The sequence below is a fragment of the Strix uralensis genome, chromosome 5 (assembly GCF_047716275.1).
Source record: "Strix uralensis isolate ZFMK-TIS-50842 chromosome 5, bStrUra1, whole genome shotgun sequence".
In the NCBI taxonomy this organism is placed as follows: domain Eukaryota; kingdom Metazoa; phylum Chordata; class Aves; order Strigiformes; family Strigidae; genus Strix; species Strix uralensis.
This window is the reverse complement of record NC_133976.1, coordinates 86,166,844-86,182,794: the sequence shown is the minus strand read 5'-3', so window position 1 is coordinate 86,182,794 and position 15,951 is coordinate 86,166,844. Positions and strand designations below refer to the sequence as shown.

The following is a 15,951-nucleotide window of genomic DNA, read 5'->3' as shown; positions in this document are numbered from 1 at the left end:
CAGTTTTCTAAGCACTCAGCACTGGCCCACCTGAGCAAAGACTCATATTTTTTTGCTAGAATTAGTAATACACACCCCACTTCTATAAAAGTGTAATTCATGTCAAGCTATCAAAGCCACCATCCTGTTTTTGGGTGGGATAGAGTTAGTTTTCTTCAGAGTAGCTAGTACAGGACTGTGTTCTGGATTTGTGCTGGGAACAGCGTTGGTAACACGGGGATGTTTTGGTTATTGCTGGGCAGCGCTTACACAGAGCCAAGGCCGCTTCTGCTCCTCACAGCACCCGCCAGCGAGTGGCTGGGGGGGCACAAGGAGCTGGAAGGGGACACAACCGGGACAGCTGACCCCAACTGACCCCAGGGACATCCCAGACTGCAGAACATTGTGCTCAGCACGTAAAGCTGGGGGAAGGAGGAGGAAGGGGGGGATGTTGGGAGTGATGACGTTTGTCCTCCTAAGTCACCGCTATGTGTGACAGAGCCCTGCTGTCCTGGGGATGGCCGAGCACCTGCCTGCGAGGGGGAGTGGTGGATGAATTCCTGATTTTGCTTTGCTTGCGTGCACAGGTTTTGCTTTCCTGATTAAACTGTCTTTATCTGAAACCACAAGTTTTCTCACTTTTACCCTTCTGATTCTCTCCCCCATTTCAGCGGCGGGGACTGAGCGAGCGGCTGGGTGGGGCTCAGCTACTGGCTGGGGTTAAACCACAACAGCCACCTGTATGTTGATACTCTCTGAAATTTTTTTTATATATAGGACATTTTACACATAATACTTACAAATACAAAATTCATTGCACAGCATGAGACGAATGTTGTTTTAGAATGCTGAAGCTGGTATGAGGAGGTAGGGAGAAAAACATCCACAGGAATGGACAATACTGAGTTCTTTCAAGCTCAGCTCTACCACTGCTGGTTCGTTCTCTAACTCAAAGCCTTTATTTTATATGCTTTATTCACTTACTTTATCCGTTTGCACAGTCTGCATATTTTTCATAGACAACACCTAAGATGACTAATCAAAAATAGTAACCATGAAAACAGATAGGTTCTGAGATGTCATATGCCTGTTTAGTTGTCCTTAATCACAAGCTATATATAACATTATGAAAATTCCAGCCTTGTTCCTAGTTCAACAAAAGGTTAAGAAAAACACTACATTTTTATAAAGCAGACAATCACATCCTTTTAAATCCACTATCAGAAAACATTTCTACCTTTCCCTGTGTTTACTCAGGCACTGTAGCAACAGAGCTATACAGCAGCATTTAGACACATACTGTGACTGACATACTAAATGCTCCTGTCACCATACAAATTTAACAAAAATCTTGAAGATGTATTCATCAGCATAGGTGGCCACTTTAAGCTTCCAGCAAGATGTATGTCCTAACCAAGAGGTTTACATTTATAGAGCCAAAGATGTGCCTGGCTGAATAATGTCAAGGGCTACACTGCCAGAGAAGATACAGTTCCCCGTATGAGAAACTCACACTGAAATTAGAAATACTAAAACAGACTTCAGAAAATTGAAAAGCTGGTTTCCAAGATCAGGCTACTCCCCTGATTACCACAAAACTGTTTCTTAAAGACACTGCCACATGTGCACTGGGAGATGCTGAAGGAACTAAGAAGTACCTTCATCTACCTCCAAATAAACAAGTTCTGCTATATATGTTTGGAAGCTTTTCTTTCTTTCTGTCTTCCTTTTGTTGTTGTTTTTTGGGGGTGGTTGGTTTTTTTTTTTTTTAAAAAACCCACACTAAATTGTTTGTGCCGTCATCCTAACTTTAGACACACAAAATATAATTTTTTTATGACAATCTTTAGAGAAGTTATGAAAGGGAGGGGGAAGATTTGCGGTTTTAGTAATGCTAAATTTGTATTCCCCCCCTCCATAAAGCAAGTTTTTATTGTGCAGCAAAACATTTAGAGATTATACTTTCATGGAGAAGGGGTAGACTTACTCAAATTAGAAAGCAGAATCTTAAGAAGGTTTATTACCTTACTCTGCTATCTCCTTCCTCTCCCTGCAAAGTTTCCCACCCCCTAAAGATTTAAAATTAATTACAGTGGAGTTTGTTGAAGAGCTGGCTGCTTACGATGACTACATTTTTCAGAAAAAAGTATTCAATAAACTGAAAGTGGTAAAAAAATACTTTTTCAAGCCTGCATACAGTTGTAACCTGAAAAATCTAGTTAATAGCCAGCTCAGTATCATCTAGTGCACCATAGGAAAGCGTGCAGCCAACTGGCAGGACTCTCTCTAGTAAGACACCATGCCCAGCGTTTGAAAAAAAGTAAATCCATGCATAAACAAGTACAGGCTCCATTATCACGTGCAACATGGAGCAGGAGTGCCCACGCACACAGCAAGCACTGAGTTGGAACACCAGGCATGTCAAGTGTAATCACCGAGGCCTGAAGGCACTGCTGGGCATTGCAGAGGTTACTCACTCCTTACTGGAGCTCAGAGCTGGCTGAGGAAGGACTGGAGAAAACCTCCTTTTCAGGAACGATACAAGTTAGTTGAAGGACAGCTCAGAAGAAACACAGCTACACTTAGGATGTGCAGTTTCACGCAGACTGATTCAAAGCCACAACTCGCAACCCATTCTGCAGGGCTGGCAGATGAGGATATTAAGCTCTCCAATTTGTTGCGACATTCAGGAATGAAGCATGCATCACCAAAATAATAAAAACCAGGTTTGTTCCCCCAGCCCCTCCAACCCTTCCCAGAAAACACGAAGGCTTCAATATCCTATAAAACCCAATTACTGAAGTTGGCAGTATTAGTACCTAGTACCATCTTTGCCATTTACTTGACTCAAACAGCAACTCCAGAAGGAAAATTGTGGCAGAAGATCCCATCCTGCCCCACGTAACTAGCTTTAAAAGAAGAACAGAACACTGAAAAGACAGCTTTCTTGAATAACAGAGTTATGAACTATACTAATAACCTAAGAGAAGTCCAAGAGAAACTCCTTTGAAAGCCAGGCAACTGTTCTGCCATTTAAATTATAATGGGAAAAAGAGATACAACTCAGATTATTTTTTTTTTCAGAAGCTTAACTCTTTACATGTGTTTCTACTTCCTTTTCTACAGACATCATAAAAATACGTATTTTAACTGCAACAAACTATAATACATTGAAGAGAGGCACATATTTTTTAAAAGTAAAACACACCCATCCTGGAAATCAGTAACTGAAACGGTAGTGAACATTACCATGGCCTCTGTCACCTGATTTCTACATGTAGTTTATTCTTCTAAGTAAAGTACCCAATACAGAGTAAAGGCTATGCTTAGTTATCAAATAAGCTTCTTCTGTATCCACCAGCAGGAACAAGCATTTGCTTAGAGAACACAAAAGTTACAAAACCTAAAGTTTAACACATTTGAACCGCAACAAAAATAATTTAAATCGTAAGAAACTCCTGCCAATAGCAGGTCACTAAGCCTGACTGCTTCTTAACTCCAATACTCACATAACACCTTCCCTAAGCTTACCACATTCAATATTAAAATCCAGACACTGCCTTTTTCTGCCTTACCTTTACAACTAGAATTCTACATCAGCATCCTTCTCACGACCAAACTCCAATTTTTTTATCAAATATTTCTCTTGGCTGCAACTCTTGTCTCTCTCCCTAGCATACTGAAAGTTGCAAATCCCCAAGATACTTAAGTGTGGCTTCCCTAACACTTGTTTCTTAAGTCTAGCTTTGTACATCTGATCTGTGAGTGTCTGATACTGGCTTAAAAATGCTGCAGCCCACAGGATGCAAAGTGATGAACCAATGTAAAAAGGTTATAAAAAGCTAAATAGCTTTTTCAATGTTTTTGGTGTTTAAGTGGCAACTTTAAGATGTCAGAATTTGTCATACTTTTCTTTAACTAGTCCAGAGGCCTTTTCCACAAGTTCCCGCTTGCTCCTTTCCACTTTCAATGATCCGTGACATCTCTGGGTGCCACGAGGTCAGTGTTACCTTCAGCACGCTCATTCTCTTTCACTGAACTGGAATTTAGCCTGGTTAAAGCAATTAGCAGAGTCTCATTTTCCCCAAACCCTTTTTTTTCCTCATTCCCAACCCCCAGCAATGCTGTTCTACCCCCTCACTTAGTTAAGGGCCCCTCCCCAAGCTGATTCAAATCATGACGTCAGTGAAAGGTTTGACTGGGTTAGCAAGTTGAATCAACTCAAGAAGTGGTCCAGCAAACTCCAAAACTAACATAAGGCAAACAGCAGGGAGCTGGAAGGGGGAGCAGCTCTCCCCCCTTTCACTGGCAGCCTGCTAGATCCGCTCAAGATGAGACTGCAGCCACATCCTTTCTCCCCAGTTCCAGTTTCAGCCGTCGGTTCCCAACCCCTCTTTTGCGTTGGCACTAGCACTTGTCCCATAGCACGGCGAGACAACGCAGGGAGCTAAACCAGCAGCAGGCTACCGTGCTCTCCCCCACAGCTGACAAAAAGTAGATTTTAGCCAGCCATCACCCAGAACCGGTTCAGAACAAAATCAGATAAACACAAGAACCAGCACATCAGGGAAAGGGAGGAGTGCATCAGCTTTGACAAATTAGCTGAACAAGTTGCTGGTGAACCTCCAATTTAGGAACAGGACCCACCAGACTAGAGGTGGCCACTGTAAGTTGTGGCAACATGCCCCAGAATCCCAGTGTGGCCCAGCCAGTAATACTGGGCAACTGTTCACATTGTGGGAAGAAATATCCATGCAGGAATCCACTGGTAAGAAACCCATGGATTGTTACATTGGAAGATGATGTCATTGAGTTGGGAAAACTCCCCATCCTTTAAAAATCTTGAAGAACTCTGAGTATCTGAAGGTGAATTGATACTGGCAAGCACACTGTTATGAGGGTGGCAAACATGAGGACTGCAGAGGAGGAGACACAGTGATGAGATGCAACAGGGGAGGTTCAGGCTGGACATTAGGAAAAAAATTTTCACAGAAAGAGTGGTCAGAGAGTGGAATAGGCTGCCCAGGGAGGGGGTGGAGTCACCATCCCTGGGTGTGTTTAAGGGTCGTTTGGGTGAGATGTTGGGGGATGTGGTGTAGGGGAGAACTTTGTAGAGTCGGGCTGATGGTTGGACTCGATGATCCCAAGGGTCTTTTCCAACCTGAATGATTCTGTGAGATATGCCAAGCAAATACACGCTGTCCTGGACAAGGCACAGTGAGCAAGAAGGATTTGCCAGGTGTCTTGACAAAATGACACGCACACACATTCCATCCACAAGAGAAGAAAAAGCAGATAAACGGGCACAGACAACTAGCACAGAGCATTAACTGCAACCTCCTCAGAACCATTCTATACACAAAACTCCTTGTATGTAAAACAATCCTTCCCATTCCCAAGATGTCCCACAGAGAGCCAACACAGGAACGTAAGAAAACCCCTCTGGACTGACACAAAGATTCTGGCACAGTCAGTTCTGAGGACTCTCCCTTCACTGCCCAGGTTTCAAATTTCTCCATCATTGCTTATGCTTATAAGGGATTCTGTATATTTGTTATGTGTGAATGTTTGAGTTTTGCTGCTCAGTTTGAGGGAGCAAGAAGGAAAAGGTTGAGGTAGCATTGGGAATAAAAGCCTGGGGGACTATCAGATCAGAAGAGAGGCAAGTTGCAAATGAAAATAATCTTCCTCAAAAAGCAGGGACCCAGCCTCAAGAAACTTATACAGATGGTTTGTATTTTCAAACATAAAAATCACCAGGAAATACGTAAGAGTTTCAGCACAGCAAGCAGCAGGCCAGGATTTTGCACCAAGTGCTCTATCACACCACCTTTCCTGATTCATTCCACACAATTTTAAGAAAACTAATTAACTGACTTACCAGTAGCCCCCATTCCACCTTCACTGTGAATGGAGAGCTCTCTCCTCTCTGAACCTCCTTGTTCTCACAAATATAATTGCAGGACACAGCAGGCAACTGGGACTTTAATAAACAAGCAGGAGGCAGCCCCACCTTGTCAGAAAGGATATTTTTTCCTCTTTTCAGCTAACCTGAGGTGTACTCCACGTGCTACAGCCACCCGAGGGCTGTTCAGGTGGTAACTCAAAAGGTTACAGGAACAGTCAGGCTTGCCCATGAATGAGATGAGTAACCACATCAGTGCAAAAGCAAAGACACCAAGCAGCAACGACGACACTTGGATTCTGCACCAAGCTTCTACCATTAGTTTTGCAGGTCTTTGGCCAGACAGGAGCCATGGAGACCAAGACATCCTGCAAGACTAGATGGTACAAAGGCAGTAAGTCATCTTTTAACCTGCTGAAATAACAGGGAAAAAATTATCTTGCTAAAGAGCTAGAAGGATAGAGGCAAGAGAATGAGAGGAGGAAAAAAAATGGAGTACAGGGAAGGATAGAAATACCAGGTCCAGGTATAAAAATCCAACAGAGCTGGCAGAGTATAGCAAAAGCACACGAGTGAAGTACACCACCGCCTCCAGTGTATCACGGGCAAATAACTTTCTGAATGACAGGCATCACCCGTCAAATCATCCTGTTGGCAACAGAGCCATAGAGCCAGCAGTTGATAACTTCCAAATTATCACCTCATGTCTCTCCTCAGTGTTAGGTCCATCTTTCCATAACACTGACTCTCCTACTCTGAAGTTCTTTCCATTGCACTCTCATGGGGATAAAACACACTGCTTTAGCAGCTGACATATCCTTAACTTTATATGCTGAATCTATCTTGCTGACAACCTAGGATGAGCAGAGCCCTGTGCTCCCTGGCCAGGCATCTGCTTGCAGCTGCACTGCCATGTGACACTACTGCTGCCTTCTATTACCCTGATGCTTACAAGAGCAGCAGGCTAGTAGAAGAAGTGGCAAGAAAATAAAGGTGACCTGGCAGCAGCACAATACACTTTCCTGGGCCAGCAGACGACTCTGGAAAGCAGGAAGGCTCCTAGGGATGTGTGACCAAGTAGTACCGTGACCCACATTAATGTCTGCACAACCTCAGCATTACACTTCCCACTTCCTCAGGTGCCCTCATAACCTTCCTCCAACACTCTCCCAGTTTCTCAAATAGTTGTCAGAATAACACACAGTGCTGCAGATGAAGTCATACCCATCCCACGCACATTGGTAATACTTCCCTAGCTCTACTGGAAACACCCATGTTTAAATCAACAAAATCTGTTAAAGGAAAAAGTTGCTTTGCAGCAGTTTCCAAGCCCACTATCTCCTGTCTGCAAGGTACGTTTCCAACAGTTCTCCCATGTTTCCAACAGTTTTCCCAAGCACACACCTTCGCTCGTGCGGAAAAAGAAATCTTGTTTGGCTGTACGGTACCAATTAGAGTCCCACATCCGAATAGGGATGACATTTTGCAACCCAAACTCGAAGCTGTATGATGACAGATAAGACGACCTGATCGCACTGAAACAACATGCTACCCTTTACACTTTCTGGTGTCACCATTTCCTACAGCGCTTCTAACTGTAAGAAAACAACCCCAAAGCCTCTCTCATATCCCTCCTGAAGCTGCTGAAAGACTCTGTGTTGCTTAAGTCCCTCCACTAAATTAGAGCACTGAGACACAACATTGAGATGCATTGAGATGCCATTTCCCAAAGCCTTGGAAGGCTAAAGGCCGCCAAATACACCTTCTACACCCCGACATACTGAGGCGGGAATGCTCCAAATTTGTGAAGCAATGGCAGCTCATTACGTGTTCCAGCCTGGCCAGCACACGTGTTTGGGGGTGCACATCCAGTTGAGAATGACCTGGGAAAGCTCCAGAGCTGGAGGACCCATGTGGGAACAGCCCCAGCCAAAGGGTCTCACCCAGACTGCCAATAGTTCCAATGTGGACCAGAAAAATCCACGCCCTGAGCACATTGGTTTGCCTTCAAACTAACAAAGCCTTTTTCCACACTGACAAGAAGTTCATAGGCACTAAGCTACCCTTAGATAACTTTCAGCAAGTTAGTTGAGCTGGCGTGCCTACGGCTTAAAAAATAGTCCTGAAGTCTAGTCTCATCAGGTAAAAATCAAAACAACTTTTTAAATGTATTTATTCTGTTTTGTGGTTGGGGCTTTTTGTTTGTTTAGATTTTTGAAGTGCTATCAGGAAGCTGCTGTAAAGCACGAACATGGAATTTAGCATGAAAGACCCCAACTGGATGACAAAATAACCCATAAAACAGAAAAAGTCGCCAGCACTGACTGATGAGTACACCACAAAAGTAAGCGACAGCCCTGAGCCAGGACATAACAGTGGGACAGATCTGGGGCAGAGAGAGTGGGGGGAGCCGCAGTACTGCCTCGAAGGCTTAGCACATTTTCATTCCCACTTCTCTGCAATTCTTCAAGAAAGACCGTATCAGCTATCCAAGGATTTCTTTGTGGCATACTTTCCAGGCCAAGCTCAGTGAATGGCAGCTTTGTCAGTTCATCCATCATAACAACTATTGAGAATAAACTAAGCCATACCTCCAACCAGTAAAACAATTTCACAGATTTGGTTTCTCATGCAGATAAAGTACTTTCTTCAAGACAAGACAGTATCAACAATTTTGCAAAAATATGACAGATTCACACTGAACTAGAAAACAGTTTTCTAAGAAAATTAAAAGAAAATGCTCACAGTGCAAGTTTAAAACAATTTTCCATCAGCCAAAGGAAAAAAGTTCTCAAACGAAAATTACATTTTCAACAGTCAAATTCTTAAACTATTAAATTTACTACAGATTAATATAATAAATAACAATTCCAGTTCAAATGAACAGTTAGGGACTGTTTTTAAAGAGTAAGGAAAGATGTGCACATACTTCAAGGATTTTGAAAATTATTGCACATTTGAATTTTTTTTTGGAAACACAGTTGGACCTCTGTGATCTATTTTATTAACTCTCAAAACACTCACATTCCAGCACTATTAATGTCAAATCTTCAACCGGCTTACATCAGATGTAGTGACACATAAAAAAAAAAAAAAGACACATTCACATCCAGGATCCCTTGAAAAGTATGAACAATCTCATCTTTTTCATATTGGATAGGACTCATTTCTGGTAATCCAAAAGAAAAACAAACCAACCCAACTTGGAATTACTTTACTTAGGATTTTTACCGTAAAGTCTAACTGTTGAGCCTCAGTTAAGTTTCTGAGTTATTAGAACACCAGTGCATTTTCACAGTGGACATAACAGTGACTACAAGGTTTACGATTTCCTACTCTTCTGTTATTCTTAATATTTCTACTCTATTAATCTATGTGTGGACAAGAGGATTCTTGGATTTCCAAAGTGTCAACATTTTCATTAACTCCAACACTATGAGTACAAGCCAGAGTTTTAGTCACTGCTTTGACAGACAACAACGGAAAAAAAGTCTGAAATTCTATGACACCTTACATTTCTGTCACCTTCCACATACCCTTAACTTCCAGAATTCAAGCAAACACATCAGCCACCTTCTAGAAGCCTGAGCTCTCTGACAACGGACAGAGGAGAATGCTTATTACGGAGGAGTTCTGGAGGCATAAACAGTTTAAAAAAAAAACCAAAAAACAAAAAACACACAACCAAAAACATACAAACAATGTTTTTCCTCTGGGAACAGAGCGGGGGAGGGGAGGAAGAGTAAGAAGAAAAATATAAAGGAGAAAATTACATTTTGGTATATTAGAGAAGGAAAACAAACGATTTTTGACTAAGCAAAATTATACAGCTAGTTGATTAAGATTTTCTGTCTCAAATATGATTACTTTTCAAATCTGACATCAAGAGCTCACACATGGCCCTCATAAACAGAATTAAAACTATAACCCCATTTCTGCCACATTGATTATATCACAAGGGAGTAATTCTATTTAGGTAATGTGATCCTGTAACAAGATACTAAAAAAATCTGTACAAATGTTGCCATTTTCCATGTCTGTTTATATTAAAAACATTTCCTTATTGTTCTCTCCTTATAAATAATGAAGCTCGGAAAGCATTCCATCTTTTAAACTGACACGCTTCTTTCTCCAAATAGTTTATAACATTTTGCAAAGGAAACAAAGTATTACTAACTAAATCACTACTTCTCTTAACCTACACTTTGAAGGGTATGTTCTTAAAGGTGTATTAGAAATCAAATGAAAAAAGGTATTACAGTATTCCCATTCTATTCAGAGACTGGTAGGCTTGACTCCATTTCAAAATTGGTGGGGGACTGTGCCAATTACATTGAAATAGAAAGATAATCACAAGGAGACAAAAAAACCCCACCCTATTTTCATAACTGTTTCACAGGAGAATGTATCGAAAAGGAGAAATGATGACAAGCTCATTTCTACTTGCAAACACCATCACTGCGTTCAGATCAAGTTCTGTCCATGTGGAGCAAGTATCAAGCTTGTTCACATTGTGAATCTCTCGCCATAAATATTTATAAACTACAAGGATATCTAGAGAGCTTAATGAAGGCTATGTCAGCTTGCCTGCCAAATATACAGATAGGAAAAAGTTACTTAATATTTAGGGTGGCAATACCCAGCATTTATGTACAGTCCATTAGAGATGCAATGCCTTCCCCTTCCAAGCTTTGGACAATCACCACAAAAGAATGACACGGCTTCTTTGTCTAGAGCACTGTGTATTCTGTAACTCTGCGAGTGGCATATGCTCTGAAACCACACAAGTGAGGGATAAGTTGAAAAAATAAAGATTAGAAAATGTATTTCTTTCACCAAACCAGCAATCACCCTCTAGAAGAGTCATCACTACAAAGCACTGGGCACAGAAGCAGCAGAAGTCCTCACTGCATGCTCATCCTAAACCTCGTGTCCGCACACCAACAGTCACCCTCGGTGAGCCACAGCTCAACTTTTAAGTGAGCAGTGCCAACTGCTTTATACGAATGTGAGCAGACCATTCCTGAAGTCTGCAAGGCAGGTGCATCCCCACATGTCTTTCTAAGCAACTTATATGACTTACTGGTAAAAGTGCATCTGTGGGAAATTCCTTACCAACATAAATTCTGCTTCACTGGCAGCAACTGCCTTCAAAGTACAAATGGCCCCCAAGCACCATCAAAGTGAGCAGCAGCAAAGAATTTCACCAGCCACCCGTGTAGTTTACTAACCAATTCTCTCTCAGGTGAGTGGGCTGAAGCATTAGGGCTCCCCAGAAGAACTGGGAGAGGAGCTGAGCATGCTCCCAGGCACAGCAGAGCCAGCCAGAAGCAGGAGCACGCAACAAAGCTTCAGTGACAATGGCATTTCTGGTGCCACTCAACAATAACATGTACCCCTCCCTATAGCACAAGGAAGTGGGACTCTTTTGAAGAAGTCACCAGCAAAGCAACCCAAGTATTTAGCATTTCATAGGAAATTAATGAGGTTAAATATGCTGGGGACAAAAAATGTAGTGTTTAAAGTCTGCAGACTGGCTGCCAGAGGAGATGAATGGTGGCAGATCAGAAACTGAGATCTGTTTCTCCCTGTTTTCCTCCCCTACTCCACTCCCTCAGAATGAAAAAAAAAAAAAAAAAATCTTTGCTCTACTTGATTTGAACTAAAAAGTAAATCCCATATTACGTGCGCAGCAGCAGGTATTTTTGAAGCTGGCATTTTTGAGATGTGACATCATCATAAAAGGTGGATTACAGATGTCCAAAGGAATCAGATTTCTCCAGCTCCCAAAGACAGAGAGTTTAAAAGGTTCCTGCACTCCAGATTCTGACCTATCTTCCTGCAAAAAAATCACCTCCACATTCTACAGCTTCTAGCCAAACTCCTTACCTAGAACTCAGGGAATGCAGATGTAATCAATTTACTAGGGAAAAAGGAAACATGAATATTGCTAATGCCTCTCTAACCAGTCCTGGTGTGAAACATGAACAAAGCTTTTCACCTGAATATCTTGGTGTAACTCCCACTGAGGGATACAAGAAGCCCATCATCCGCATAGACCTCTGACCAGGCATACACAGCTTCATCCAGACACCCAGAACTTCCCCATATCTTCAGTACACCCTGCCAAAAATGCTGCTTCACTTCACCTCCAAGACATAACAAAAAAATTCCATCTAACTTTCTAAGCCCTAATTTTTTTTAGTTTTAAAGAAAAGCTAAAGCAATCTGTTGATAAGTGAACTATATCACAGAGATGCAATTGCAAAAACTATTAAAGTAATGATAGATTTTGTAACACCTTGGACCACTCTAATTTGAGACTGTTCCTATGGAGAGATGAAAGAGGAAAATGCATTGGAAATCACAGCAAAGTCACACTGATTTCTGAGGAATCACACAATGAAAAAACATCACTAGAATGCAGCTGATTCAAGCTTGGGTGGAGAAATAGACCATGATGATTACAAAAAGAAGAACATAGCTCCAGCTGAAACTCCATACTTCAGCTTCAACTTGAGTGCTTCAGAAGTAAAAAGCCTATTTCTTGTCCCCTTCTCCAACCTCTCGTAGAAAAATACGTGCAAACACCTCCAGTCACAGCTTAGGAAATCTTGAACATTAAGCTCTTCTAAACTACACGCAAACAAGTCTATCTAAAAAGATACATAAAAGCAAAGATGTTCTGTTTATCAAAAGCAAGTAACAACACATTAAAACAATCACAACAGATTAAAACCAACCCTCTTCTGCAGGCGTAAGACAGAAGAAGGGGTTTTAAAATGCCCATTACCAACCAGGCATTTCCATTTCTTCACTTAAGCACAGAGGTCTGCAACATTCAGTATGTTTGCACAAACATAATTTATTAGATTCCTATTCAAACAAGAGCTTTACGCACTGTCTGCACGATCAGAGTTTAAAAACAAAACAGCAATTGCATGCTGACTGGGGTGTTATTTCTGGAAGAAAAGTAAGCCGTGAATACTTGCGGAGGAAGAGCTCTATCACTTTTTAATAAGTTGAAACCTCAGTTTCACCCTTATCTGTAGCTCCCTGACAGATGTGGTGCCACTGCTATTGCCTCTTTGCAACTGTCAGTTATCTAACGAGATCCTGATTGGTTTCACAGCTGTCATGAAGAACACTGCAAAGCTGCCATGAAACAGCTCCAGCTCACGCCTCCATACATACCCTCAGGAAGCGGCGGATGGTCAGGGAGGAGGAAGCCCAAACCCCCAAATCAAACCGGGGCCAAGAGAGGAGAACAGAGGCCAGACTGTGACAAGGGTCAAGAGGTTCCAGAAAAGTGAACGCTTTCTTCCATCAGTTAGAGTATGAAGAAAACCCCAACCCCAAACCACAGAACCTCCACAGCAAGCTGTCGTGACAGAAACCTCCTGTCTGTCAGAACCCAAATACCTGCCCTGAAAATGTCAGAAGGATCTGGCAGTCCTTGAACAACTCTGAAAGAAAGGTGCATCCCCGTGCATCCCTTTCTGGCTAGGAACAGCCTGGTACTTCTTCAAGTCCTTATTAGTTTCCAGAGCACTGTGCTTCCAGGTTATCAATTTTGTTCCTTTCCAGATCAGCAAACGAGTCTACCATAGCTTCCTCAGACTAATAATCACAGTTCAGTTGCTGTAAAGCGCAGTCCATTCGCTTTTTTTAAGTCAGGGAGAACACGGAGGCTAGTTCTGTAAGCAGAGGATGCTGCAATCCACAAATATACACTATTACATTTTCTGAGTTTCAGTCTCCAGCACTGTTGGCTTGGTACCCTTCACAGCACTGAATTCACCAACCAAATAGTGAACTTCATAACTTCACCTCTACTTTCATGTATAAACTTATTCATACTCACGCTGGCACTACCTCTGCCTCATTAAGGAACTGCTGACACCTCTTCTGAACTCAACACATCTTATTCAAACCAATTCTACTTGCATAGCTGTTGTTTATTAGGGAGGATGCATGCATTAAAATTTTTGTTTCTTCAGAGTTCAGCCGTTCCTGCTGTTTATCTCTATCTAAGGCAACAACTAGCCAGTAGGAAAATTACTATCGTGTCACAGATTACGACTTCAGGTAGGTGATCAAACAGCAGGAGCACGTGAACACAGAAGAAACAAAAATGCTGTTCGGATACAAATATCCTCGGCAATAGACAAAAGATGAGAGACAAGAAAAGAAATGACAGTCTGGATTGTTTATAAAATGAACGTTTCTTCAAAGCGTCTTATTAAGCATCATCAAGTACACAAAAATCTGCAAAAGGACATGTCACCATTTTGAGATTAATCTGAAGAAATGACAGTGACGATATTACGTGACATCACACACATCAGCGATTTCTGTGCTCTCATCTGAACTAGGTTGAACAGCAAGTAAAAGCCAAACAAATGGTTTAGTAAGAACTGGTATAATTGTTACATAAGAAAATGAACTAATCAGGAAACAGTTTCTCTCCATACTCAGGCTCAACTTTTGAAAATCAGGGTTTCTCAGCACAATAGACTACAAAATGTTACACAGCCCATTTAAATAAGTATATTTGTATCTTTGCAAACAGGATACAATATGGCAAACAGATGCATAGGAAAAAAAAAAAAAAACAACCACACAACGTATGGAGGAGAATTTTTGTTTTCCACAGTACTGAGCAACTGGCTACTGAGCAGTTACTTCAACCTAAACCACCTTTACTCTAGCTTTCATGGAAGCACACTAGTGTCAGATTTTCTAAATCGAAGTGTGGCTAACTTAGCGATTTAGCTCTTCCCCCATCTAGTGTGAAAAAAATACAAGTAAACAGCAAAACGATGGATGCAAACACCACAGGTGATTTCTTCCCTGAAAGACAACACATAGAAATAGCTACTAGAGTTCAGTTTACAGCATAAACAAGAAAAATGCTCGGGTTTCGTACCAACTGTGCCCGGTACGACAAGACATTTTGTTGGGGGGGGCGGGGGGAGGGAAGCGGCAGAAAAATTCTCAGCTACTTTAAGTGACATCCCCTTGTAAGGCACTGGACTGCTGATGGAAAGCTGTATGAACCTCCGTGGCAGTTCACCAGTGAAACACAAACTTCTCTCAAGTCCCAGCGCAGAGCCAGCACAGCTGAGCGGAGCATTCATTCCTCTTCTCGCCAACTCCGCACGCTCACTTCGCTGCGAGGAAGCTCTCGGTGAAACACCCGTTCCCGGGCACTTTCCAACAACACACAGACACACACATACACCCCCCCACCCCACCCCACCCCCCCCCCCACTCCTCCTCCTCCTTCGCTGAATACGTGCGGCTCCGCACCCGGCAGGATAAAACCCCACTCTCGGGGGAGGGGGAAACGAGGGGAGCCTGGCGATAGGAACAGCGATATCAGCCTGACACCGGCGTGGCCGAGCTGCTGCCCCAGAGCCACGGGCAGCTGGGGGGTGTGGAGAGAGATGTGGTGGGGGGGGGTATTGGGGGGGCTTGTTTTGTGGGTGTCTTTTTTTTAAAAAAACAAACTTAAAAACAACAATGGGGCGGCTGGCAGGGCGGGCTGGTCCTAAGCGCGGCTCGGGCCGGGCCGCCGGGGAAGTTGCTGAGGGGGAGCCGGGGAGGCGGCGGCGGCGCGGGGCGGGAGCGCTGCCCCCGCGGCGGGCCCCGCCGGCAGCCAGGCCTCTCCCCTCCCGCACGCCCAAACATGGCCCCTCGCCACCAACCCTGCAACTTTTCCCCCTTACCCCCCCCCCCCCCCCCCAACCTCACCGCCGCCGCCCCGCTCACCTCTCATCAGGGAACAAAAACTGCAGGCGAGTAGGCTGCGCAGGACGGCCCCCATCTTCCTTCCCTCCTCGCTCTCACCGGCGGGGAGGCGGCGGCGAGGAGCAGCACCTCCGCTGCCAGTTCATGCTTCCAGGCGGGCGGGGGAAAGGTGGCGGGGAAAGGGGTGGGGGGAGGCGGGGAAGGGCGGCCGCGGAGATTTTCCCCCCGCTTTCGCCGGTCCCTAGCAGGCCACTTGCCCCGCCGAGCCGCCGCGGGAGCGGGCGCTGCCCTCCATGCCGGCCGCCGCCGCCTCA

General features: G+C 43.5%; 1 protein-coding gene across 2 annotated transcripts in view; it reads right to left on the bottom strand.

Moving 5' to 3' along the window:
• The window catches only part of LRP6 (LDL receptor related protein 6), a 132,223-nt gene extending 116,272 nt beyond the window's left edge, over nt 1–15,951 (bottom strand). For both annotated transcript variants that reach the window (XM_074872084.1, XM_074872085.1), the window contains exon 1: nt 15,659–15,951. In XM_074872084.1, coding sequence (XP_074728185.1) covers nt 15,659–15,713 — 55 coding nt within the window. In that variant the 5' untranslated portion in view covers nt 15,714–15,951. The remainder of the gene's footprint in view (nt 1–15,658) is intronic.